The sequence below is a fragment of the Argentina silus genome, assembly GCF_951799395.1.
Source record: "Argentina silus genome assembly, chromosome: 10".
Lineage (NCBI taxonomy): Eukaryota > Metazoa > Chordata > Actinopteri > Argentiniformes > Argentinidae > Argentina > Argentina silus.
Genome location: NC_139664.1, coordinates 4071836 through 4099774, shown reverse-complemented (window position 1 = coordinate 4099774; position 27939 = coordinate 4071836). Strand labels below are relative to the sequence as shown.

At 43.6% G+C, this 27939-nt stretch overlaps 1 protein-coding gene across 1 annotated transcript; it reads left to right on the top strand.

The window, feature by feature from the left end:
- Positions 1-27313, top strand: crppa (CDP-L-ribitol pyrophosphorylase A). The gene is made up of 10 exons (XM_083678851.1): positions 1-364; positions 874-1150; positions 2350-2499; positions 4906-5010; positions 5352-5397; positions 6217-6314; positions 10667-10744; positions 10976-11068; positions 13677-13808; positions 27152-27313. Exons 1-10 carry the CDS (start codon positions 135-137, stop codon positions 27254-27256), a joined length of 1314 nt encoding a protein of 437 aa, XP_083534977.1. The 5' UTR covers positions 1-134; the 3' UTR covers positions 27257-27313.
- Positions 27314-27939: the final 626 nt, after the last annotated feature.

The following is a 27939-nucleotide window of genomic DNA, read 5'->3' as shown; positions in this document are numbered from 1 at the left end:
TAGGCGAAATGCAAATCGCCACCAGGCTCGACTCCGCCCAAACACGGAGCTAATGAACACTGCACACGGACAGAGAATCATATGTTTTCGTGACAGCGTTGTTTTGACTTCAAATGAATGAAGTGCCTTGAAGTATGCAAGAAGGAGCTGACGTTATGGACAGGCCTGTTGAACCAGGACATTTCTCAAACCGCGAAGCCGGGTTGAGTCTACTCAAAGCGGGGAATTGCAGCGTCGATTTCTCAGTTGCTGTGGTTCTTCCAGCCGGCGGCTCTGGAGAGAGAACAGGGTTATCGACACCAAAACAGTTCTGCAAATTTCTCAACAGACCTCTGATAAGCTACACAATTCAAGCTTTCGAGAGGTAACGTTTGAAGTGTTGAACTTTGCAACATTCTGTCTTAACCTGCACCATCATATTGCCACTTGTCAGTTGGTCGAGAGAGTTGGTACAGGTAAACAAACTTCACACGGGTGTCAAGGAAACCGATATTTCACTCGAGTGAGTAGGCATCAACTGTTCTATTGAAATGTCTTTAATCAGTATCTTCCATTTAATTGCATTTTTACTGAATCTATTATTTTGATATAACAAATACTCTCATTTGTATCTTCCCTAAGACAGACAACGGTTCTTTATTCGGTTATTGTCACTGCCATGCAATGTGCTAGAAAAGTCATCTGTCAGGTGGAATTATTAAGCTGTCCTGAACACAGTATCACATCATAAGGTTACATCATTTCTGGACATGGACTCTTTAGATGTACAGATTCCCAAAACAACAACATGACACAAAACACATGACACACACTTGTTTCCCAAATCAAACTGCAAAAGTTCTTAACAATAGGCCTATTGTACTTCTTCATCAGAGTTTCATGGATCGAAAGCGTAGTCGTAGTGGTTGCCAAGGAGAGCCTGGATCTGATGATGGACATTATCCACCGCTTCCATCACAGAAAAGTCAAAGTGGTGCACGGAGGATCTACTCGCCACAGATCCATATTTAATGGACTCCAAGCCCTTAGTGAGGGAGAAGACGGATCGGCCCTCTCCAAACCAAAAGTGGTCATCATTCATGATGCAGTGCGGCCCTTTGTGAAGGAAGACTTCCTCCTCAAGATAACAATGGCTGCCAAAGAGCAGGGGGTTTGTATACCATATAAGTCCTCCGCTTGTTCCTTTCCCTTATGTTTCACTTTACCCTAGATCACACTTCAGAGCCGAGCCGAGCCGAGCTGAGCTGAGCTGTGCTGTACTGTGCTGGCCTGGGTCGGCCTGATTACCTAGCCACCATAGCTGCTGATGCAGTGCTGGAAAGGACAATGTGAAAGGAAAATATTTGAGATCCGCAGAGTATGGTTTGGGTTGGTGCTGTTGTATCTAAAGCCCATCTGTCATGTCTTACTCACCAAATCAGTCTTTATATGGTGGAGACGATCAGACTGTCAGATTCATTGCTCCCGATGGTAGAGTATATATAGCCCATGTTAAATGAAAAACATTTGGGCCGATAGTGGTGGTTGCTGTGTGGAAGACACCTTGAGGTTTGTACCACAATGATTCAAAGCTGTATTTTACTAGCTGTGAGAGGACGATGTTGAAGGCAGGTCACAGAGACGGAGAGTGAGAGCAGGCCCTTTGACATCTTGGGCTGACATTTACAGTGTGTTGGTGAGGCCCCCCCCCCCCCCCCCCCCGTGTGTGTGTGTGTGTGTGTGTGTGTGTGTGTGTGTGTGTGTGTGTGTGTGTGTGTGTGTGTGTGTGTGTGTGTGTGTGTGTGTGTGTGTGTGTGTGTGTGTGTGTGTGTGTGTGTGTGTGTGTTAGGGAGTAAGCAAAGTAAGTAAGTGTATGTCGGTGACTCTTAAAGCCAAGGTTCTGGTCTTCATTATCTTGCCAGTATCCCTAATCATGATGGAATGTCAGTCTCCACCAAAGAGCACAAGATTAATTTTGATTTTAACAACATGTGTAATACTAATAACACATGTTTGCTTTCATTTAGTTTGCGAGTCAATCACCCTCTCTATCTCATTGACAATGCTTATTTTTTTGCACAGCTGAGGTTTTCCATCTTCAGTCATGCCATGGATAGATGAAAATATTATCTCAGAAATGTTGTCAGATTTTCCTGATTGTAGAGGAAAGGCATTGTGTACACAAGCTGTGTTGGTTAACGTGGATTTATTGTTGTAATCCCCCCCATGGTCAGAACCAGTGTGGTACGCCTCAAGATGATCCAAAATAGGATCGGAAACCATTTTTCAATTTAACATTGATTTATTTACTTCCCATAACGAATAATGAAGAGTGACTTGTTTATTTCTACGATGTTTATTTTTCCCTAGGCAGCCGGGGCTATCCGGCCCCTTGTGTCTACGGTCATCGCCACCACATCGGAGGACTATCTAGACCACTCTCTGGAGAGGGCCAAATACAGAGCCAGTGAGATGCCCCAGGGCTTCCTCTATGATGTCATCTACCAGGCTTATCAGAGGGTAGGCAGCTCCTGTCCACCAACGTCACCTGGACAAACAGTGGTAGAGTCCTGTTCAATCAAAAGAGCTTACAGGGTGCCTGGGCTAAGTATTAAAAGCCATTTTACCAACATGTAAGAGAGCATGCTTGAGAGAAAGCACGTCTGAAGGGATGTGGCTGATAGATTGATAAATCGGCTAATTGATTAATAACATCTCTGTTGACGGACTGCATTTTTACTATATTTGCTCTTCGCTACTCTCTCCTAAATGGGAATGTGTCAACGAATATGCGCTTAGCAATATCAAAACTTAGGCTTATAGTCGAGCAAATTTAGAGTATGCTTGTCTGCAAAGTTGTTTTCACTTCTCTGTCGGTGTAAAAAGAGAACCTCAGACACGCACTATTTCTTTGCAAATGGAGCACCAACTCCTGCAGGTTTTTTTTTAAAAATATATAATGTTCCCTCTCAATGTCAAATAATTGCTTTAAAAGGTCCCTCGAATCACATGAGGTGACAGTTGGAGTGAGATTTATGCTTGAGAAATAATTACGCGGAGCGATGGCCCTGATGACAAAAGACTTTATGATTCTCATACATCACAGCTCTTTACAGTCGTTCATTGTTCAACAGATGTGCCAGAACCTGCAGGGTTTCACGCTGAAGAGTTGGTGTGGGTGCTATCATTTTCACTATGACTTGATTATGTCTGGGATAGAAATGACACATTAATACACTCTGGCACAGCACAGCACATCATTCTGTTAAACAAAAAAACGGCCATTTGGCGTTTGGTAACGTTAAAATAACACTGCAGTAAAACGTGCTGACTTTACAGTACTGGATAAGTCCAACTGTAAGTTCTTTGGTTCATATATGAGAAGATTTGAATTGAGGAATACCTGGAAAATGTATTTCGACTTTGACTAAAATCATATAAGTGAGTTGATTCTTATCTTAATGGTGCAGTTTGTAACATTCAAGCTTTCTAAAAGATTTGTAATGACTATGTTGAATTGGTAGTGATCAGGGAATAAGATCCCTTGACCTGTTTTGGTCCTGTGAATGCACTTTCTAAAATGGAGTGTCCTACCCAATACTTGGTTTGTATACACACATGTTATGGCCAGGTGTGTTTTAGGGGAATTAACACAGATTTTCACATTTCTGTCTTTCGTGGCGACCTCTTCGAGTCAGGCACGCATGCAGAAACACAACAGCTTATGTTCGACACAGCAAGTCCATTTCACAGGTTTATATTATTATTAGGGAGGATGTTGTTGTTGTTTGGAACGTCAAACTTAATTTCGCTGTGGTGGTCAGGGATGGCAGATTTCGGACAGACTTACTGCTTACCTGCTCCTTTAAAGCATAGACTCATCACTTATACGTGGTTAGCTGTTTATGTTTGCCTACCATGAATCTGGTGGTGTAGAACCTTGCTCTATTTATTTTTCAAGCAACCCAGACTCGTCGAAGCTCTGCTATTTGAACCTTGGCTCCATTAGATGGTGATTCAGATACCAGTGTTTTTTGAAGGACGCAGGAAGCCTTGAGCTAAGAGCTAAAGGCTCCAATTGGAATCCCATTTGTCTGCAGTTATTTTTGTTCCTGGCGCATATGAATTTGAGATTACTTGGGAGCCCTGTTGGTTTTGGCTTTGACTTTTAGAATGTGAGGGCAAATTTCACTTTGCGGTGTCAAGGCCAGTCAAGTACTGTTTGGTCGAAAATTACGACACATTTTTTGTGATGTAAATGCATGTGACATGGACGGGGTTGGGCTCCAGTGGGGCCCCCCCCCCTTTCACTTCTGTCCGTCAAAGTGGGAAAGTGTAAGGTGTCTGTCAAGTTAGCACTGTAGGACATGTTCTCGAAAATATCTGCGTGAGCTGCACATTTGCCATTTGACATCCATTGAGTCTGGCAGAACTCAGGGCTGAAAAGACAAAGGGGGAGACACACTATCCTGTCCCCAGTGTACGCCTTTGTACCGGGAGAAAATGCTCAAGGTTAGATTACCACAGGACCAAGACCATATTTCTACTGTAATTTCTCTTTCAGTTCCAGGGTCCTGAGAAAAAAGCCCCTCTCTTTTAACCCGATAAAATATTGCCCACATGTTATCTCAGGTAGCATGATTTCACCTTTGTAGTCCACCTGGTATCTTAAAGCCATGAGCTCATCGCCTAGATCACATTATCTGTGAGATCTACAGAGAGGCCGCAACTTGATTCCAGAACGTTCTCCCAGCGATGGGCCAAAGTGTAATGCTCACATGAACTCTCTTCTCATTTTGCCCTTCCTTCCCTTCTTGCCTTGTTTATCCAAAGAAGACTAAGTAACTGCTCACGAAATGTGCACTAAGCTGACAAAGTTTATTATGCTTCGTCAACAGCCTTCTGTCTCTTGTGTTCTGTTTTCAGTGCAGTGAGTCAGACTTTGAGTTCGGTACGGAGTGTCTCCACCTGGTTCTGCAGTACTGTGGCACCAATGCCAAACTCATCGAGGGCCCGCCAACCCTGTGGAAGGTGAGCCAGCCTGAGAACCAGTTTAGGACATTCTTATTTAGATCTTGTGCCGTCATCCTGGCACAGGTTTATGTTCATGACTGGTTTATTGTAGATAACTGAATACAGGTTGGAATCGATACTGATGAACGCAACTTTGATTTGACTTTTATACAATTAAATCCAGTAATCAGAAGTTGTGATTGGTATCATGTACCAGAAGAGGAATTCTGCGGTTTCATAGCTCTGAAATAAGCCAGTGAATCTGAATCTCATTATACTGCACAGTATGTAGTCATATTGGTTTATGTGGTGGTATGAGTGGTATCTAATGTGGTACTAAAGTCTTATTTGTCCTCTAGGTGACCTACAAGCGAGATCTGGCTGCAGCAGAGTCCATTATCAAAGGTACTCTATGTGAAGTAGTTATTTCAGTAAATTCTGCATGAATATTCCTGCCTGTATAGCAGACACATTCTCTTTGTTCGCTCCATCCAGACCAGTAACCAGCTGCTTTCGAGAACTTGGTGTCTCTGTTATTACTCTTCCCTCTACTAGCTACACAAATGATGTCACGTTGTTGAAAGACGGTTCTGTGTGCCCATATGAAAGAATGTATGGTCAAATTTCAATGGAGTAGAATGGAATAGAATAGAGTCCTTTATTGTCTTCCAAGGACAATATGCTTTGCAGTTCTGTTTAGGTTTAGATTGTTAGGCTAGAGAAAGAGGAGGATGTTTTCAGTCGGGAATGCCTTGGCATACAAGTCAGGGCAAGGAGGCTACACAATCAGAAAAAATGCACATAAACACAGCCCTACTTTTCACCTCTGTATGCACCTGCACCAACAATTACCAACTGGAGTGTGGCACACAGTAACGGACCTGATAATTATGCCCAGAGCTTTTTTCTGTGTGAATGAATTCATTGTTTGTCTGTTCCCAGTGCTGTATATGTAGGAGTGTTTTCGTTCATAGCACGCGTGTGTGTGTGTGTGTGTGTGTGTGTGTGTGCGTGTGTGCGCACGCGTCAGCGTCAGTGTCGATGTCAGTCAGAGTCAGTCAGAGTCAGTCAGAGTCAGTCAGTCAGTCTGGAAGCCTTCACGTCCTGTGTTACATCAAGTCAAATCATGAGTGTTATTGTAAATTAATTTTCCCAACATTTAAAGATGATCGTCATTGCCAAGTAATGGAGATTTGCAGCCAACCGTCTCTCTTTCTCTCCCAGAGACCCTATCCCAGTCGGCCAGTGTTATCACAGGTGGGTCTGCACAGGCTACAGGGCTGGCCGACACACTGCAGAAGACCATGGGAGTTCTGGACATGGTAGGATGATGATAATTACGATGATGATGATGATGATGATGATGACAATGTTTGTGAGATTGCTCATTATATCTCCCCTTCCGTATCCACATCCCATATCCCCTAAACCATGTGAGCTCCACTTGGGTGGGCCAGTGGTTGAATTTGCTGTCTGCGGTCAGACCTCTAATGGAGCTTGTCTGAGACTTCCACACTGTCCTCCACCCTCTCACCCCCCCCCCCCCCTCTCCATGTGCTTCCTCTCACCTCTCATGTCCCTCCATGAGGAAAAGCAGATGGCAGTCATATTTGCCATGCCATGGTAATAGGGTTGATTAATTTAGTGTACGGCGATGAGTCTTCACTTCTCTCCTCCGAGTCATTCTGAAAAGAGCTTCCAGCTCCTCATTCCGTCCCCGCTCTCCACATTGAACAGGTTCTCATATTGTCAACATACACATCCTCCCTTGGTAGTTGACCACAGAGAGCGGAAATGCACTGCGCATGATGTGTTTGCGTGTTGCACTGACCTCCGACAGCTCATCCTCCTTTAAAGACGTGCCAAGTCCTTCATCAGTCTCAACAGGCGGATCTGGCTGTCGCGGGGCCAGGCGAGGCCCTGGGAGACGTATGGGGTCCTCATTCGGCCCGTTCCAGCCTGATTGGAACCATGCTCGACTTTGCACTCAGGTGGCCAGTGGGGTCGTGTTTTCAGATGTGCGCGTGTCTGGGACCAGATATGTCCTTCCCAGGGGTTTTGGAGAAGATGAAAGGAGACAGGAGGAAATGGAGGATGAGGAATTAGCTTTGTCCCAGTGCCATTTGTGAATCTAATACAGGGATAAGGGAGGTAGAGCTCTTGCTGAGCCTGTCTGGGAGCACACGGAGCAGTGTGTATGTGTGCAGGTGGAGGATTTGGCAGTGAGTGTGTGTGACTCTGAGGAGAATATGATTAGGGGATCAGGATGTGATCCCAGAGTAGAGGGATGCAGGAGAATAGAGACTCTGATGTAAATATGCAATGCAACACATGACTAACCATGTTCATGTATGCACAACTGTTCTATTTCTTGCATACAAAGTACTTCAGGTTTTTTTTTTTTTTAAAGGAGTTACCTAAATTGAATATCAAAGTCAGGAAATCTTTAGCTGTCTGGAATGCTAATGAACATCTGATATTACCAAACTAGTTCCTAACTTCGGTAAGGAAAGTGACATTTCATTTATGCTCCTCCGATGTCTATGCCAAGGGAATCTGAATTTTACGCGACATAATTCTTCCCGTATAGTAATTTAATCCCATGTATAATCTTTTAATATTTTGCCTCCACTACAATTTGTACAGATTCTGGATAAATCTCTCCTCTTTGAACTTTGTCAGAGGCACAGACTTTCATCGCAAGAAGAGAGGATTTGATATAAAGACACATCACCTCCTCCGCATCCTCTCTCTTATCGCCTCACACTTTGAGCTCAGTATTAGATAGTATTTTCATATCCAGTCTGATGAAAGTCAGATGAAATATAATCCTCAGACACATGTATCTAATCACTCCCTTTCCCCGTAGATTAGCCTCGACCTATACGATATAAATCATGTGCACACTGCACACACTGCTAGAGGAACAGCTCAGAAATGACACAGCCCAATGAACTCCTCTTTGGGTTCTGTACTGTTTGTATACGTACTTACTATACTGTATATTATACGTACATACTATACTGTATATTATACGTACATACTATACTGTACGGATCTATTAACTTTTATATAATGTCAATACTTTTTTTCTGTTAGAGTATCTCAACATTTCGAATCAGGCAATGTTTGCCTCCAAAATAAGAAGTACTAATACTACTACTACTACGGCAACTACTACCAAGGCAACTACTGCTACGGCAACTACGACGACTCAATCTATGCATCTATCTTCAAGCACAACAGCCTTGCTGTTTCTGGTGATGGCGTCTCTCCTCCAATCATAATCATTGACAGTGTTGATGAAGAGGAGCATAACTGCTGGAGCTGTCCCCCCAGCCCATCGGGTCATCAGGAGAGCTCCCCTGGTGGTGAACGTTGTGTATGGCAGCTCTCCCTCTCCCTCTCCCCGGCACTGGTTTGGGCGCACTCGAGGTCTGTCACCGCTTCATCGGTTCGGGCATAGCCAAGATCTCTCTCACCACTTCATTGGTTGGGGCACAGTCCAGGTCCCTCCCAGCTGCCTTTGTTTAGGCACAGCCACGATCCCTCACCGCAACGTTGGCTCCACATCGTTCCCTGTGACTTGGCCACACATTCAGAATCCTGACAAGGGGGGAAAAAAATATTCGGATCAAGTTTCAACTTGTAAACTTACCGTGTCAGCTGGTTCTTTTTGATGGTCCACCTGCTGGTGCCTTTACTGGACCCACGGCTGTTTTCCCCATTGGTTCCCCTGCTGGTGATGCCTTCGATCCCCAGAGGCAAAATCTCCCCAATATTGGCACACTGCTATCCTCTGCAATGAGCTGTCACGTTCAAATCAAGAGCCTGACCTTCACGCATACTATTTTAGCTTTGAGGGAGATGATGAGGCCAGACCACTGGATCTTCATCTAGAGTCCATATCATCTACACACCCTGCTGCTCTCATGAGGCCCAGACTCCCCCACATGCGAGAGGCAAGGACATGAGAGTGTGTCTGCCGCCATGGTGCCAAGGGGCAGCTGAAAGAGAGACAGGTGACACCTCCAGCTCAGATAACACTGACTCAGAGGGAATCTGACACACCTGACATTATTGCATATTATTTGCACGAGTACTATTGTCACTTTTCTTCAGTTGTCACTGTGTTACTCTTAGTGTTGATTGTTGCTGAACTGTTGTTGTTGAGGGAGGAGAAAGATCCCAATGCATTTCACAATGTCAATTATGGCTGTATGCGATGTACATGACAAATACATTTTGATTTGATTTCAATCTCTACAAAGAGGAGGAGAAGAGGATTCAGAAAACTGACCTCATCCCCTTCAAATAGAGTAATAGTTTTGCATGACATTTACATTTGAATTGAAATAAACAAATATTTAGATTGAGTCTTAATTGTCCTTGTATATACCGATATCCTCTCTATCTTCTCTAGATTTTAAAGATTCACTTCTCCACACAATTATACATATTAGACACTTGAACCATCTACAAGTAGTTTACAAGGGGAGTAGTGATCTGAATAGTAGCTCATAGTTTGGGGTTACTGAGAGTCTCCCTCAGTCACTGGTGTGTTGTTGGTCCTTGAGCTCCTGTCTCTCCCTGGCCCCCCCTGGCCCCCCCTGGCCTCGCCTGGTCTTAAACAAATATTCCACTTCCAGGATTTCATGCCCAACCTGGTTTAGATTTAAGAGTATTTAATCTTGCAAATCTACATTTCGGACTCAAATGGTTTTTCACTTGAAGTCACGGGCACTTATCTTTCAGGACCAATTAACCCCCCCACTCACACATGTTTCCCATAACCATTTCATATTTTGATTTCTTGTTATTCTAACGGTTGCAGCTGTACAACTGTGAGTGCCAATCACAAACTAGATTTTTTTTTTTTTTTAGTTTGTTTCTGTGTTTATTTCATCCGTGTGTGAAATGTTAGACAGGATCAGGGACGAATTACTGGGAAAACAACAGAGATGCACATGGAATGCTGTCCATATACTATAGCATGCTATTCAGCATTATGCAATTCGTATGCCAAGACTGAATCTGTTGATAGATAAAGGAGTTATAATGTGCTTGTACAATGAACAGACAAGCCTTTACTGTTCTGGCTTTCGCTGTATATTGATTTAATTTTACAGTGTAATGAAATATACCTGGGCTCATGCAAAGTTCTTGTTCTGGGCTTCTTCACACAGCTTTATCACCGGTTATAGCTGCAAAGAAAGTCCAGAAGTGGTCCCCTGTTACCTTCATGTGCACTAACATGGCCGCTTGCTGTGGAGAGAGAGTTTTGCTCTAGATCAAGGGTGTATAATTCCGGTCTTTGATCTTACACACGGTATCCTGGTTTTCGTCATTGCTTTCTAATCAGAGGTTGATTTATTTCTGTGTAAGAAGGTGTGTGGACTTTGTTGCTAACTGATTAATGAAGTGCCAGAGAAAAATAAAAAACAGAAAGACTTTGGCCTCTGTGGACTTGAGCCTTGACCCTTGACCCTTGGTTTAAATACTGTAGAGTGCACCTGACTTTACCAATATCACAACGAATTTGACATCGTTAACAAGCAGTATGTGGTCATCAAGAACGCATAATTAGTTGTTCTATTCAACCTTTATAATCATGGATTTCTGTTTTTAACAGTTTTTGCTTTTAGTTTTTAACAGTTCTTACTTTGTCTTTCAGGAGGTGGATATTATGCCAGACTTGACAGGAGACAATGCCAGGTCTCTGTCAAAACACTGGAACTTCATCCACATTTCCGTAAGTTCACACTTTGGAAGTTTGGAAACACATAACACAAATTAGTGAGAGTAAACATTAGGAATGTTGTTTATACGTATGATAAGATGTTGATGTTGTTTCAAAAAGAAAATAGTCTCATCTGAGCAGTTGGCAACTATATAGAAAGTAATTTCTTTGTGGTTCACGTATCCACAGATACTCTTCAACATTCTGGTCTTTTTCTTTTTTTTACACTTGTTTTGTCTGTAGGTGAACAATTCTTGCTTGTCTGAAGTGGGAGAAACTACGAGAGCCCTTGAGGAGTCGAACCAAGCTCTCCTGCATCCAGTGGTCATAATTTGGGTGAGTTCACATGGGGATAGACCTTTCAGAGAAAATGGAACCTTTTCATCCCTGTATGCCTTTCTGCACCCCTGACTGTTTCCTTTGCTTATCGTGAATTGGGCATGTTGGTTTAAGAATGGAACTGTAAGCTAGCAAAGACCATGGAATGCACTGATGTTGGGTATCCCAGTAGCTAGCTATCATTTTTCGAACAAGGTGGCCAGTGTGTGCTCTTAGGGAGACGAGAAAGAAAGTGTGTGTGTGCGTGTTTGTCTATGTGAGTGCGTGTTTGTGTGAGTGTGCGTGTTTGTGTATGTGTGTGTGCGTGTTTGTGTATGCAAGTGTGTGTGTGCGTGTTTGTGTATGCGAGTGTGTGTGTGTGTGTGTGTGTGTGTGAGACCAGTGGACCTAGTCAGCCGTTTAGCGAGTCTTTAGGGAATAGACGTTTCTCACACTTATATACTTATACTGTATACACACATATACTTACTTTGCGTGTTTCAAAAGCAGACATCTGGCATGGTTTGGATCTGGTTTCGTCGAGATACATGTTCTACACGGCTAGCCAATGTTATTCAGCTTGTAAAAATGTCACCTGCAGTCTACCTCAGGTTGCTGTCTAGCTGTTCAGAAACCCTATACACCCCCTGAGAAAGCCTCACTTGCTGTAACGTTTGGTCTGGTTGAAATGTCGATATCAACCACAGAGCAACATTGACACATGAGAGCTCATTTAAAAAAAAAAATCTAATTGTAACCAAAAATAAACATTTGTCTTTGAAAAGACCCTGTTTTACTTTTTTGACGTTACCTTTCAACCCCGGCAACAGCACAACTGCCAAAACAAAGCGAGTGAAAAAGGCACTGTGGACCTGGGGAGGTTGAATTCGAGTTTGTCTCCAGTGAGTTGTTACCTCAAAACAACTCGGTTTTAATCACTGCAAATGTCACGCAGCATAACTAGATTAAACCTTTGCTTTGATTTGTGTAAGGCCCTGCTAGCTGTTCAGTGAAGCTCTGAACACACACGCACGCACACACACACACGCACGCACACACACACACACACACACACACACACACACACACACACACACACACACACACACACACACACACACACACACACACACACCGGCTCCTCTCTGGTGGCGTGGGGCTTGGTTCCAGGCTGCATTAGGGTGGGATTGACTCTCTCCGCCACACTAGAGTAAAAGCATCTGTACATGTTTCCCACAGCTCATCCTGTGGACGGGTGGTCATTTCCACAGGTAGAGACAAAGAAAAAGACCCCCAGCACCCAACAGCTTATTAAAAAGAAATGCTCTCCCTGGCTAGCTTGATTTCATGGAAGCCTTAGAATGTTCCACATGAAGGTCAAGAATATAAGAATAGGTGGGGTGGCCCGAATTCCAAACGAGAATTACTTTACGAAGAGATCTCCAAATTTCACAGCCATAGGCACGGAGGGCGCTAAAATCAACAGTCGGGTTTTTTTGGCCGGCGTCTGACGGCACATGTTACTTTTCATGGGTTCAGTCAGTAGCGTTAAACAATGACCTCATGATGGTAATCAGAGTGGGTGGGAGATAATCGAGTTTCGCAGAGTGTGTGCCAATGCATTTAGTGTGTGCCTGGTTATGATCTGGTCTAGACCTAAACCGAACTAAAGACACACTCTGGGAGGTCTCTTTGACACCTTTTTTGGCAAATCTAATCAATCTAATCACTTATTATTGAGTTTAAACAGATGGTGATGAAATGTACAGTACCAGTCGAAAGTTTGGACACACCTTCTCATTCAATGGTTTTTCTTTATTTTTGTATTATTTTCTACATTGTAGGTTAATATTGAAGACATCAAAACTATGAAGGAACACATATGGAATTATGTAGTAAACAAAAAAGTGTTAAACAAACCAGAATATGTGTTATATTTTAGATTCTTCAAAGTAGCCACCTTTTGCTTTGATGACAGCTTTGCACACTCTTAGCAAGGTGTGTCCAAACTTTTGACTGGTACTGTATATTATTTCATCATGTGGTATAGTGAAGTATGTGATAAAAAGCGTATTTATAGCAGATTTACACATTTGAAATGCAACTTGTGTCACTATTGCTTCTAATAATACATATTACTGATATACGTATACTGTATTGTACCAGTGTATATGGAAAAAATATTGGAGTGAATTCACCCTGTCGAGAATCTGTCAACAGTAATATTTGAAAAAACAATTAAACAGCAGTGGAAACTCATTCCCTCAAGTGTGACGCACTAAGTGAGTCATTGGGACGGTTTATGCTGTCCTAATGTGGGCCCATCTATCTAAGTAAACACTCTAGGCCCCGAAGATTTACACCTGAGTTAGAGGGATTAGAACCCCAGACAGCACCAAGTCTCATCCGACGACGTCTGTTTACCCAGAACTCCGACACACACTCCACTGACATCCTCCTCGATTCGCACCTTAAACAAACAGGCCTTGTTCAGTCAAAGCATGTCTAACGACTGTTTGGACAATGAGTGTTAATTGCTTAGAAATGCATAATCTCTCTCTTAGTAAGAGATCTCCAGCATTGGCAAGAGATGTTTGACTGGGCGCGGCGGGCTGTGTTTTGATAGGTGCGTTTGAATGTGTCGGACGGCTCGTCAGTCAGCGAAAGGACGGGAGAGCCGGCGGCCATAATGGAACTCGCCACAGGAGCCAAGCTCCGAAATATTTTGGTCTATGGTATCCAGCTCCATCACTCAAAGGTATGCCTCTTTATTCTTTTTTTTTCAGGTCTTAAGTACTGCCCGAGTGAATTCAGAGTTCTCCTGGAATGCACTTGTGAAAAAAGCCAAACAAAACAGAATGGGAAATGTATTGCTCCTTGTTCTAGAGTCTTGTCTCCTCACGTACAGTATCTAGGCTTGAGGCTAATTGTGCTGTCTGTTGTGTTGTCTGTTGTGCTGTGCTGTGCTGTGCTGTGCTGTGCTGTGTGTGTGTGTGTGTGTGTGTGTGTGTGTGTGTGTGTGTGTGTGTGTGTGTGTGCGTGACGATATAAAGGAAGGGAGTAAAGTTTTAAAGAAGTGTGAAGGACCATGTAACTTTCACACCATATATTGTTTAACATGTTCACCGTACCACATGCCTGCTTCAGCTGTGTCTGGTGGGAATGTTCTGTATGGTGTTCCCTAGCCGCCTGTCAAAAGTTCACTGGAGTTGTCAGAGTTGATGTGGTTGACCTGAAATCTGTTGCTGTCTGCAATTACAGGATTCTCGAAATATGAAAAACTCCTCTGACAGGATGAAAGATGGCTGGATATGTAAAGGCAGATACATTGCTGAACGCTTTCAAATGTTTCCATTATTAGTCTTATCCACAACAGTAAGTAAATAAATAAGTAGATATGATATCTGCTATCTTTTTGTTAAAACAAAACCCCCAGAACCACAGTAATAGACTTTTAATTGTTCTAATATTGTTTGCGTAAGACTTATGCCAATGAGTGTCATGTTTATGATCGACTGAATGTTTTTGACAAATGATTGCAATATTTCCTGCCAGCAACATCACATCACAAATCAATGCTAGTACCTTGCTGCCAGGGGAGGGAGAGGCAGAGGGAGGTTTGAACAGGTTATTTTGTTATAGCCTTGCCAGCGTGAGCTGGGGGGGGGGGGGGGGGGGGGGGGGGGGGGGACCTGAGTGATGGATGAGGATGGATTCCCATTTCCTCTTGGTCAGCGTGTCGGCAATATCCACCGGCCCCTTGACGTCAACGTGTCGTCTGATTAAAGCGGGGTGCTTCATATTGGTGTTCTTGACTGGGAAGCATGCTACACACTGGTTCACATATGAGTTTCATTTCTCCTATCAGACGCTCCTCTCAGGTGCCGAGCATGCCAGAGTCTTCCCCTGACCTATGGAGAGTGAGGCTGTTAATTAGTCATCCTGTTGAAATTCTTTGGGAGAAAGAGAAGCGGGAAGGGAGTGGACGGAGATAATATGTGTTCGGCATGATAAAATGCTTATCGTTATGAGATAGTGGAGCAGCAGAACGGGACCTTGTTATAAATCACTTTCATAGGTTTTTTGTTATAATGAGGATAATTCTTCCCAGATGGGCTTATTCATACTTGTCAAAATGGCTGCCAACACCTCCCTTTGTCAGTCCTCCTGGCCCTATGTACAAATATCTCTCTACAATAATGCATATCCACAACTTAAGCACAAAGCTTCTGTATTATTTCATATTTATGTTGAAAATTGACTGGCCAATATCTGATGAATTAAACTTCACAAATCCTACGTCGGCGCCTAGTCAATGAAACATGGTGATATATGCCATTTATATAATATATCCCATTTATCTGACGCTTTTATCCATTGTAGTGAGTGCATACATTTTTCATTATATATGGTCCCAGCGGGAATCAAACCCACAATCTAAGCGTTGTTAGTGCCATGCTCTACCAACTGAGCCACAGAGAAGTTGCCAATGATGTGTTTGGAGACTAAAACGTGTAAAACCTATAACTTTGGACATAAACCCAGTATTTTTATGATACACAGGCGTCACAGATGACGCCTCTCTTTTCCCTGACAATTTGAAGGTGGGGTTTTGGATGGCACATCAAACCACACCTAAAGAAACCAATCTTGTTCTGATTTGCATTTTTGGAAAATGAGGAGGGGGAAAATCAAGCGAAATCAGCCAGTGCAGTCCTTCTTTAAACTTATCTTAAACTTATGTCCATGAGAAGGTGTCGATAATTTATGTTGATTTGAATTAAACAGCCGGCAAATGTAGGGGATGCAGTTGCACACTGCTGTATTCCAAACTCATGTTGGAGTTGGTGCTGTCAAGGGTATTTAAAAACATCTTAAGATATACAAATATCTTTTTAATTTATTTAAACAATTTTGTGCACAGTGAGTTCTGTTTTGTGTATCGGAGATGTTGCGCTTACTGATAGGCAGTGTCAGGGAGCTGACTCAGTCATTCCAACAAGAATGGAAAGTTAGTGAATGTTTTGTTGCATTTTGTTGGGCCCAAATTAAATGTTAAACAGCAATCTTGTTTTGTTTTGGGTATGCTACAGTTTCCAATTGTTTAGAGATGGAATTCTTAAACTAGTCATCAAGAGGGATTATTGTTGTAAGAACACTGTCATTTGATAAGGATCACTAAACATACACTGGTAACAAACAGTCTCCAATATCGGATTGAAAACAGTCTTTCTTATTGTCTGGGACTTGCCCGATTTACCCTTTTGACATCCGTGAGTTTTGTTTTTGTCATGTTTAATTTCCTTATGTGCCAAGACATTACCAATGTGTGCGACTACAGCAGTATTTCCACTGTGTCGAACCAGAAGAGAAAGTCTCCCTTCACTCCCAATTCTCCTTTGTTTAGACATTTTGACTGTCAAACGCATAGGAATCATGACCACTGAGAAGCTCAGATACAGTGCCTTGCATATTAAGTATTTTTTACAGTGAAGCATTTTTTCTTCTTTTGGCTCTATACTCCAAACAGTTTGAATTTGAAATCAAGCAAACTAATATTATTTCTAAATTAAGCACTCGTGTGGTATTTGGTCGCATATTCTTTACATGCAATAACTGCCTGAAGTCAGCGACCCATTGACCCCACCGGACACTAGGTATCTTCTCTGGTGATGCTCTGCCAGGCCTGTACTGCAGCCATCTTCAGTTGTTTGTTTTAAGGTCTTATCTTCAGCAAATTAAATGCATGTTCAAATGGATTAAATCTGGAAATTGACTTGGCCAGTCATTTCAACGTTTTACTTTTTGGCCCTGAAAAATTGTAGTTGCTATGGCAGTATGTTTGGGGTCATTGTCTTGCCGTCGAATTAAGTGCCGTCCAATGAGTGTGGAGGCATTTGCTTGAACAGTACATGAGCAGATACCTGACTAATTAGAAACACCTGTCAAGCCAATTGTCCAAATACCTTTGGTGCCCTGAAATAGAAAGACTATGTATAAAAAGTGTTGTTGTTAATAAATGGTCAAACCAATATTTATACAAATACCCTTAAGTAAAATATGGCAATCTATACTTTAACCTCATATTTGTTGTTTGACTTTATATCAAAACTTTTGGTGAATACAGCCAAAAGAAGAAAAAATGCTTCACTGTCCAAATACTTACGGAGGCATACTGTTAGGGTTTTACACAGTATGCACTCAGTCCAGGATGAGAATGGGGCGTTGTAGTTCCTAGTCTTAGGCCTAATAGGTAATGATATATGTCCTGCTGAATGGCATATGACTCGTTCCTCCCTAAATTATTATTATTATTATTATTTTAATTTTTTTCCATCATTCTTTTCTTGAAAAGAACATTGGGGATCAGTAAAATATGTGTCATAGTGGGGGAATACAGGACACACCCTGAATTTGAACTGAGAATGACATGAATTTTAGTTGTTTGTTTACAGTAGTATGGCATACCTTATGTATACCTTAAGTAACTTAATGGCAATTTTAGTTCCATTTTAGCCTTGGATGAATACCTGCATTTGGTCCAAAAAATTGGTTGTTCAATTTGGAAAATCCTCCACCTCATTGGCCTTTAGAAATGTCTCGTTGGACCCAAAGTTCATCTTTGCAAATGAGCCTTGACTGTGGTTGTACATTATTCACAGCAACACCCACAGCTGAGTCCTGGTGCGATTCCCATGTTTACCTAAGGTAAAAGATTTCTCCCGAGCCGAGCAAATGGAGTCACGGACAATGAACTGCAGTGCCTTTGTGGAAAGAGATGTGATCAAAGCACTTCTGCCGACCTGTTGCAATTTGTGCTATTCCGTCTACCACACTAAAGATGCACAGTGGTCATCGTGGGCTGTGATGTGTGAACACTTTGACCGTTTAAGATGTTGGCAGAAGTTCGGCGGTGAGTGTCGGGAGACGGCGTAGCGTGGTAAGCTGAGCCGGCGGTGTGAGAGCGGTGATCATATACCCTATCAATGGCTGCCGCGGCGATAGGAAGCGTCACCGGATCCCCCCTCGCACAGGGTCCTAGCGACCTGTCACCAAGTGAAAAGGGAGTTGTCACGGTGATATATGGGTGTTGTAATCCCCGCAGTGAGAGCCCTGATGTTTACCCTCCCCGCGTTTCCTCCTTCTCAAAGAACCGAGACCAGGAATCTTAAACCCGAGAGGAGATTAGCTGCTCCCTAAAAAAAAAAGAGAAAGAGACAGACTGAGAAGGAGAAAAGGGAAGGCTCTATACAGTAGGTCTATTCTCCTCTACCTGTTTAGATCCACCTCCGAATGGCAGGCAGGTGAAACTGTATACTCTGTAGCAGAGTTCTACTGTGGCCCTCCTGGACCTGCGTGACCTGCTCCCTCTCTGGGGGTCACAGGGAATCAAGGGCATTTGCCGCCAACCTTTCTCAACCAAAATCCAACAATTATCCTATGTAGATATTCTACATGTATTTAGTATTAACAACATTTGTTTTAGATTGCCCTTTGGTAGCAGGCTTTCACAAGACTCTCACTAGATAGGTCTGATCTAAAGACCTAGTGTAACTATGCAATATGCTAATAAATCATACAGAAGTTGACATCGTATTGGCCTGTCGTAACTCTTCAAAGAGAACCCGCAACTGATTCACAGTAACATGCTGTTACTTTGCTTTTACTGTTGAGACCACTTCAAAATACCGATCCCATGTTTGGAAAAACATTCTTGCGCTGGAAAACTGCATGGTTGAATGAACAGTAGATAAGTGAATCAAATGTTTGCAAATATTAACGCTGATGAGAGATGATTGGGGATTTGAAAAGCTGTTTTTCGTTACTCCAAAGACACATCCAGCAGCGCTGGCCAATCTTCTCTCGTTAGCGTCAGATTTATGTTCCAAAATCCACCCCGCTCATTAAGACAGTGTTCTCCCCTGTCACGAGGCTAATCATTTCTCTTTGTTGTCTCATAATAATACGCGTCACCATTATTATGGATCCCCCTGGAAACGCAGATCAGAAACAATCAGTTCCCCTTGCGGACGGTTGACATCTCTGTACAGGCAGAAGCCCTTGGATTGCCCCCCTCTCTGGTGATGTATTTGTAGAGTGTTAGGGTCAGAGCCTCAGGAGATCTGGACCGCGGTGACATGTGCAGGACATCAGGCTTTATCTCTTGCGCGCGGAGTGCGCCAGATGTGTGTCGGTATGTGTGAAACTCAACCGCCACAGTTTGGCGAGAGGAATTAGACATACCAAAGCGGTGTTTATTCAGCTTTGATTTCTTAGATTAAAAAGACCAGCGACGGCCTCTCCCGGGTGATGCAGCTTGACTCAGGCCCTTGCATCCAATTGGGAGGGAGCTTTGAAAACCAAAGGGGATAATCTTATAGGGGATTAATACATTCCAGGTCCTCTGAATTAGTTTGTAAACTTTCAATCAGGCAAGGAACGTCAGAGTGTATTCATTTATGTATTTGCTTTACCACTTGCTTTGAGTTCGCTTTGACCACCCACAGCAGAGGCTGGTAGCGTTTCCACATCTTAGGGATGTTAAGTGAAGCACACTGCAGCACATGGGGGGGGATTACACTTTTGGTTCACAGGCTTTTTTTAATGACTGTTTTTAGAGTAGTAGAGTTCACTTTTCAGCTCTCTGTCTCTGGCTACATGTGTGGAGGACCTCGCTGTAACACAGAGTTGTGTATTTTTGGGAAATCCTCACGGAACACCTTGAATGAGCGTGAAATGAATAAAGGATGCACACCCAAGGCAACGAACAGAACAAAACTCAAAACTGAATGAAAAATGAAAACTCGCTCTTCTTCTCGTTGCTGTGGCATTTATTCATCCCGCCGATGTTTTTCGGCTCAGTAGACTCCCTGGGAATCATTAAGTATGCATATTAGAAGGTCACAACATCGTAGACGTGCCACGGCTGAGTGAATGAGTCCATGAGTCTTCTGTTACGCCTGTAAGTGAGTTGTAACCTTCTGGCGATGGGCTTTTTAACGAGGTGATCTGATAAGTGTGGTGTGGATCATTCCATTCCCCACTTGGTCTCACACTCTGCATCCAATAGGCCCTATGCCTGCATGTCCCCTCGTGGTTTAGTCTGTGACATGGTGTTGTTTTGACAGCAGCGTAAAAAAACACATTGTTGCACCAGTGTTTGTTTTCTTGGCTTGCGTGAGGCATGTCCGCGATTGCATTCTTGCACTGTGTTTAGAGTGGAAGTGAGGGTACGAAGCCGTGACCAGGATGCTCGGGGTTCAGATCCAGGGTGCGTCACGGCCAGTGTGTTAATGAGCAAAATACCTGTACCTGTAGACTACCTGAATCTGACCTCAGATGCCCTATGATACAGACTGTGTAATATTTACTATAACTGTAATGTGGGTTATTTCTACTGGGATAATTAAATGAGGCATCACTCTGGGTGTGGGTGGGAGTGAGGTTCCCATGTGGGATTCCCATGTGGGGTTCCCATACCACATGTAGGGGTTGGTATATATATTTATATATATATTCTCCCCACGTCTTCATGTCTCTCTATAAAGAGCCATTGTCCTGGTTATTGTTTGGATGTATGTCTGTCGGTGGGTCAAATTCAAACAAAGTCATCACTCACTAAAGTTTGTTGAAATAGCACAGCATTCACTCTGAAAAGAGCAGACGGAAACATAAGCTTACTTTATTTTCTCTTCTGAAATGCTCTGTGTCCTGTTTTGACCGGGGTTTGTTCTGGCTTAAAGAGACAAGACAGAGAAAGAAGACATCACACATTACATTGATTAACACGCTGTTTGGTTAGCCAAGGGGAAGTCTATAGATATATGCCTTTGGCAGGATATTTTGAAAACTCACTTTGAAAGGGTTTTCTTTCTCTACCATGACCGGTTTTTGCGACAACAATTGTCATGTCAATGGGGTCTAAAGCACAGCTATGTATCAATACAAGTGCAGTTTCCCTTGGCTGGAAAGACTGAGAGAAAACTCATGGCCACACAAAAGTGGAGGAGGATAAAGACAGCCAGGCTTATATGCTCAGTACACATCCTTTTCAAATGAAGTGAGGCAGTGTGGGAGTGACAAGGTCATTCTAAATACAGACATTCGGGCATCTTGCCACTTCCAACGCCTCGCCCTCAGTGATTCAAAAGACTCAAATACCCTCTTTAAGTGTCACAGAATGTGTTAGTCACCTTGTCATTTCATTGGCAAACATAGAGCTTTTCACATTTCTAGCCTCTCAAATCTCTTATTATTCCTACTGCTCAATGGCTCACAGTCGAGGTCGGTCGAGGCAAGGCCCAAACGATAGCCTGGTCAGTTGTTTGGATGAGGTTACTCTACCTTTGGTGTTTGGGCTCATATCGGGTCTCTGGACCGGACAGTAACCGGACCTGCTACCCCCCCCTGCCCCCCCCCCATTTCAGTTCAGCCTCTAGCTACTGCCTCCCCCTTGAATGAGAGACTAGAGGACTCGAGGAGGGGGTGCTGGGACCTGAATACCCACCAAAGGACGTGCTGTCAGAATTCTGAAACACAATCCCTTTAAACCCAAGGACTAGGGTTTTTCTTTTCCAGACCTATTGTATCAGTTTGGACTCACCTCATGGGTCATTTGGGGAGAGCGTCTGAGAAATATTTTTTCACCTCATTGTTTGAGACAATAATAGGGGGATGAAGAGTACAACAACAAGATAATTTCCGAGTGTTCTACCAAAGAATGTCCTCAGAGTGTTCTAGACTCCTGGAAGATTAGAAGCTGCTGGTTAGCTGTGATGCTAGTTATGACTGCCCTCAAGTGGCTAACGGTACAACCAGCAATCGATAACGCAACTTGCCCCCAAACATTTGTCATGTGTAAAATACGATGACAGTAAGCCATTCCGACGATGAAAGGAGGTGATAAAACTGTCTTTCTAAGTCTTATTCATTCGCTGTTTGTTCTCCGTCGGGTAGCTGGTGTGATTCTAAGGGCTCTTTCCAGTGCACTTGGCTGGGTGCTTCTTAAAAGTCTTTTCCATGAGCTCTTTTTACTGAGGACTCCAGCTCAACTGGCACTCCATGAAGGGAACTAGACATGGGAGCCCTCAGTAGCAGTCCTCGGGGCTGAGATCTTAGAATGACAGAGGCGTGCAAATTGTCACTGTTAAAACTCCTAATTGCCGGAGCCCAAAGCTTCAAAGAGGTCCTTCATGTGTGGCGGAGCGCTGCGCAGTCACACTGCTCCACAATGGAAAGGTTGAGTGCATCTGTGGCATTTAAGAGTATGGTTAGTCCGAGGATTGCTTATTGTGTGGTCTACTGATGTTTTCTGATGTTTTTTGTTTTTTTTCTCCTGTTCAAAGACGTATAGTCTTAAGTCCTGTCAAAATCCCCTCTTAAACAGTAAGCAAAAATAGACCCTAATGATTGAAGTTCCATTCTGTAAACTCGTGGTTTCAGCTTCGAATAACAAGGCTGTGTGGTGGTTGTGCGTGTGTGTGCGCGTGCAAGCGCGCGCGTGTGTGTGTGCGTGCACACGTACATGTGTGCCTGTGTGCGTGTGTGTGCGTGCGTACGTGTGTGTGTGCGCGCGCATGTGTGCGTGTGCGTGTGTGTGTGTGGTGTTTGGTTGCATGGTGGATGATCATCATCGTGCCGTGACGTCGCTGTCGTGAGACCTTGAAGTAGGGTCTCCCTCACGCAGGGTAACGGTTACGACACTGCTTCATGAGCTCATTGTGATCATCTGTGACACGGTATCGAATCCAGCCTTGGGAAAGACGGACCGTACCTGACGTGTGCAGTGTGTGTGTGTGTGAGAGAGAGAAATTAAGAGTGTTTGTTGAGGATGATGTACTATCAGAATTTATCTCAACATTTCGATACCTAAGTTGACATACGGTATGTCCAGATCTCAGTTTGTGATGCATTAGATGTGTGGGTAATTGATGTAGCAGGAGTTACTGGAAAAGGGAGTGTTATGTTTCAGAGTTAATGCTTAATATATGTGCTGGTCTTGCATTAAATGCAGCATATATCATTTGTGACAATCTTTCCACCAATGTGAACAAATGATGACTCTTTTGGCAGGGAGAATTTATGTGTAAGAATCCATGGCAGACTGTCATCATCAAGTGGAAAGTGAGGTTACCTCATGTCTGATATTGGTGAAGTATATTCCATCATCAAGTGCATTAAGATTAATGCAGGACTGCTTTGGTGCTGCACGAGGCCAGACAGTTTGTGAATATTTTACTTGAACAAACCAGGCCTAGATATGGAACATTTATAGATACATTGCGACATTGCTCAGCAGATGTACAGTATCTTTACCATTTACATTACATTTACATTTAGGGTATTCAGCAGACGCCTTTATCCAAAGCGACTTACAACAAATACATTTGACGAAATAAGTGTTTACCAATCCTACTCGCATGTTTGATTTACGTTGTATTCCACAACACTGGTGATCAGGACTGATTGGCACACATACCTCATAGCCAATCATTTAGAAGCATCCATGTACAGTACAGTACAATACCATCCATGTACAGTATAGTACAGTATAGTACAATACCGTCTTCATTACACGGCAGAGCTACAATACTTCACTTCTTCTTCACTGCACAGTACCAGTCAGAGGTTTGGACACACCTTCTCATTCAATGGTTTTTCTTCATTTTTTTTATTATTTTCTACATTGTAGATTAATATCGAAGACATCACAACTATGAAGGAACACATATAAATAATATAGTAAACAACAAAGTGTTAAACGAACCAGAATATGTTTTATATTTTAGATTCTTCAAAGTAGCCACCTTTTGCTTTTGATGACAGCTTTGCACACTCTTGGCAAGGTGTGTACCAAACTTTTGACTGGTAGTGTACGTCAGGTGTCAGTTCCATGTGCCCCAGAAGAGCAGTGCTGCCTCAGCCCTCTCCTGTACTGTAGTGTGTATGGTGCTTCCACCTAAACCAACTGTTTTCTCCATCTCCTAAAACCCTGGAAGAGATACTAAGACTGAGAGGCAGTGGAAAACCACCTCAGCCCTCGAGGACATGTTATTGGGTCTGACTACATGGTGCATGGAGAAATGAAAATCCCCCTCGTCTCAGATTCCCCTCTCTCTGTGTGTGTATGTCTCCGTGTGTGTGTCTCCGTGTGTGTGTGTGTGTGTGTGTGTGTGTGTGTGTGTGTGTGTGTCTCCGCGTGTGTACGTGCGTGCATGCGTGTGTCCGCGCATGTGCCCATAACAATGGACCAGGGAGCCTCTCATTAGTGAGCTGGTTTATGCTTCCTGGACGGTCCCCAGCGGAAAGAAGACAGAACAGAGACCCTGCCATTGGCAGAAAGGCATTGTGGGAGAGCCAGGGTCAGGAGAGGTACCCAGTGTCTGTCAAGCTCATCCAGTACTGTAACTTGAGTGAGTTGCGGTTACTTGAGTGAACTTTTGATTACTTGCGCCGTTTCCTTATGGATACATTCCAGTCTGAAAGCAGTTAAATATGCTAATATATCTTGGTGTCTTGGGTGTACAGACTGATATTTGAAACCATTCCATCCTTTTGCGCTTCGTATTCAGGAGAGGACATGGACGCTGAGCGACAGTTGTGACCACTAAAAGCCGCAGTGACTCAATAAAGGACTCGCAATGCATCATACTCATGTACCAGAGAGGGAGCAGCTACTTGATTTAATAACGCTATTTTATGAAGTATGATTCATATTTCAAAAGCTGTATTTTTGGAGTGGAAATGAGTCTTAGACCAGCTTAAAAACTTTGATCGTCCTTGGTGATCTGCAGTTGCTGTGCCTGATTCCCCTTTTATTTGAGTTTTCCAGCGGCCTATCGTGTTGTGCTGATAGCTCCTTTACAAGGTCTGTTTTGCTATCATTAGCAATGGCACTCTTCTTTAAGACTTTCCCATGGCCTTCATCAATGCACTTGGGTGGTAATGGACTAATGCCGATCCTCCTCATTACATTTATCATTCCTGTAGCCACTAATGCCTCGAAACACATGTCCCATCAGAATTGGTTTCGTGTGAAGAACCCATTGTTGCGGTCTGTGTCAACAAGTGATTTGTCCAATTTCTGCCGAAGACACTTGTTTTTGTTTTTAGATAACGAGCAAAAATAATGCGTTGATTTGATTGCAGCTCTTCACGGTTTGCACAATAAGCAATCAGATTTCTCTGAGAATGCTTTGATTTATCACAAAAAGGTTTGGCTCCCAGTTCCCGTTCCTAGATAAACCTACGCATTCCTGTAATGGTGGAATATGGAGTCAGCTTTTTGGGGTAAAAAAGTGTGTTGGTTGCCGTATTCTGTTGACTGCTCACAGATGTATTGGCCCCTTTCCTTGTTGCCTCATTCTACTAAAAGTAAAAGAACAATGACTTTGATGCATCTTAAAGAAAACAGGAAAAGCCTATTGTTTTTTTTTCTCTCTTTTGATTTCTCAAAAGCAGGGCCAAATGTAAATATAAAAACATACACGAGAAAGCACAGGAAATGCTCAAATTAAATGCTCCTGGAGCCCGTTCAAAGCTATCGGATTTTGATTCCATTATGACTTTGTGTTGCTTTAATCAATAAGACGAAGACGCTGATCCGTCTTCCAGCGTTTTAGCCTCGATTCCCCTCGTGGTGTGGAAAATCTGTGTCATCTGACTCTCCCCTGCACTGGTTCTGATTAGGGAGTGCTCCAGGAGTTCTGCATCCAGCGTGCTCGCTCCTATTAACCACGGTCAGGCCTGATTCCACGCTCCGTGCTCTCATACCTCGTCACATTCCTCTGGGATCGTCTCCTCGGGCCTGGCTGGATATGTACACCCAGGGGTGGGCTGAATCAGTTTGGGTCAGGTGCATCCCAAGTGCATTTGGTGCCAGTATTCGAACGGGACAAAGGCCTACAGATTGTACGACGAGAACAATGATTTTTACGGCAGTGACTTGTTACATATTGTATTTTCAGAGGTCTTAGTGATCAGGATTGGCCGTACACTGTTGTTTGAATAATAATGAAATTGACCGGCTTAAGCATCGCAGTACAGGACAGGCGGAGAGTCCTGTCGGATATCAGGCCGCTGGTGGGAAATGGCTGCAGCACCGTAGCTCTCTAAAGACCGCTGGGTCTGAAAGACAGAAACCAGCGAGCTCTCTCAGAGTTTGGGCCGCCCACCGCGGGAGGCACTCAATGCAAGGAATGGGGAGTGAAAACCATTAAAAGAGCATCACGCAGGCTGCCTGGGGAAAAAAGAGACAGAGCGCAGAGGAATCACGAAAGCAAAGCAACCACAACAGTAGAGACTGCCTTTAAAACCAGAGGGGGGGGCCCTGCTTCAAGAAAGACTATGCGCTGACTTAATGTGTGGTTTTCTGTAGATCTGTCCAATATCATGCACGGTAAACTGTAAAGAATGCCTAAGCTGTCGGGTTACGAGTGCAACAGGACCTGTAATTCAGCAACACACATCAGATAAATATAATAAAGCACTTTCATTTTGCTGTGTCCCCGCCCCCCCCCTGAAATTGCTTCCGGCTGTTGATTGAACTTGCTATCGAATAACATGTGAGTCACGAAAATCCCCCCCAGAATTGGGTTTTTAACCAATTTGATTTAGAGAATTCAGATGTTTTCACTCTAAATGTTTGTTTGGCCTATCTGTGTCGGACATGCGGTAGGTATTACACAAAATAACGTGCAAAGGGCTGCTTTTCCAGTGTAGGTTAAGTTTTAGTGTAGATTATAGACTCTCCCAGGGAAATTCTGCATTTGCTTTGGTCACTTGGTGCAAGACGACTGGATGTGAGTGAGAGTGAGAGTTATCCTGGCAGTACTGTTGTCTGAGCTCAATCAAATGTTGATTCGAACAGTGTCTGTGTTCGTGTCCATGTTTGTGTGGATCAGGAAATGGAGCGGATCCTTGCTCTGTCTGATTGTTTTTGTTGAGACGGCCCAGTATACAATGCGAACGTACTGTATCTTAACAGAGTCTGTGTGTGCGTCAGGAGGATGTTGCTTGTAGTCCACAATCCAAACAGCATGTCTGCAGTGTGTCAGTATGAATCAGCATACAGAGCGTAACCCAAGACTGTGTGTGTTACAGGAGGCTGAGCACTGGGCGAGGTCCGTGGAGAGGCTGGCTGAGATCACGGCGGCTCTGATCCGGGACAGAAACCCCGCCCTGACAGGACAGCTGCTGCAGGCCTGAGCCACTAGGAACACCACCCTACTCCACTTCACCCTCGGCCCACTCCAGGGACTTATTGAAGGGCAGGTCGGGGGGGGGGGGGGTGGTGGGTGGGGACGATGTGAAAAAACACCATCCAAGAGGGCGTGCATGACCCACGGGGGGCGTGCATGTCCCTGGCTCACCCACCCACCCACCCTCCATGGCCTGACACACCCCTGACCCTCCATACTCTGCCTCGTTATAACTATAATAAAAAGACGTGTAATGAGATGGGGTATAGTTCAACACTATTCATGAAGTGTGTATGGAGAGTTGTTATTATTACACGTGTGAACTACTATCTCTCCTAGCTTTCGAACTGTTGTGTTTGACTGTACAGTCTTTGTCACTGGAGAAATGTGCAGCATGACTGAAATGCGCTGTGTACATTGCATGTGTATGGGGAGAATTCAACATGGTATGTGTGTGATTTTATACCTTACTGTTGGAGTGGCCTATGTTTAAATTATTAAACGGTTGCTTTTCATAAACTGACTTTTTTTCTTTCTTTCTTGTGAGCCATTGCTTCTACTGAGCCCTCTTTACACACACACACACACACACACACACACACACTTCTTTTTTGGAATTGAGTTGGAAATGTCTATGGCTTGCTCTACAAGTCCTACAGAAGACATATAAGGAAGCGGAACAGGGAAGAG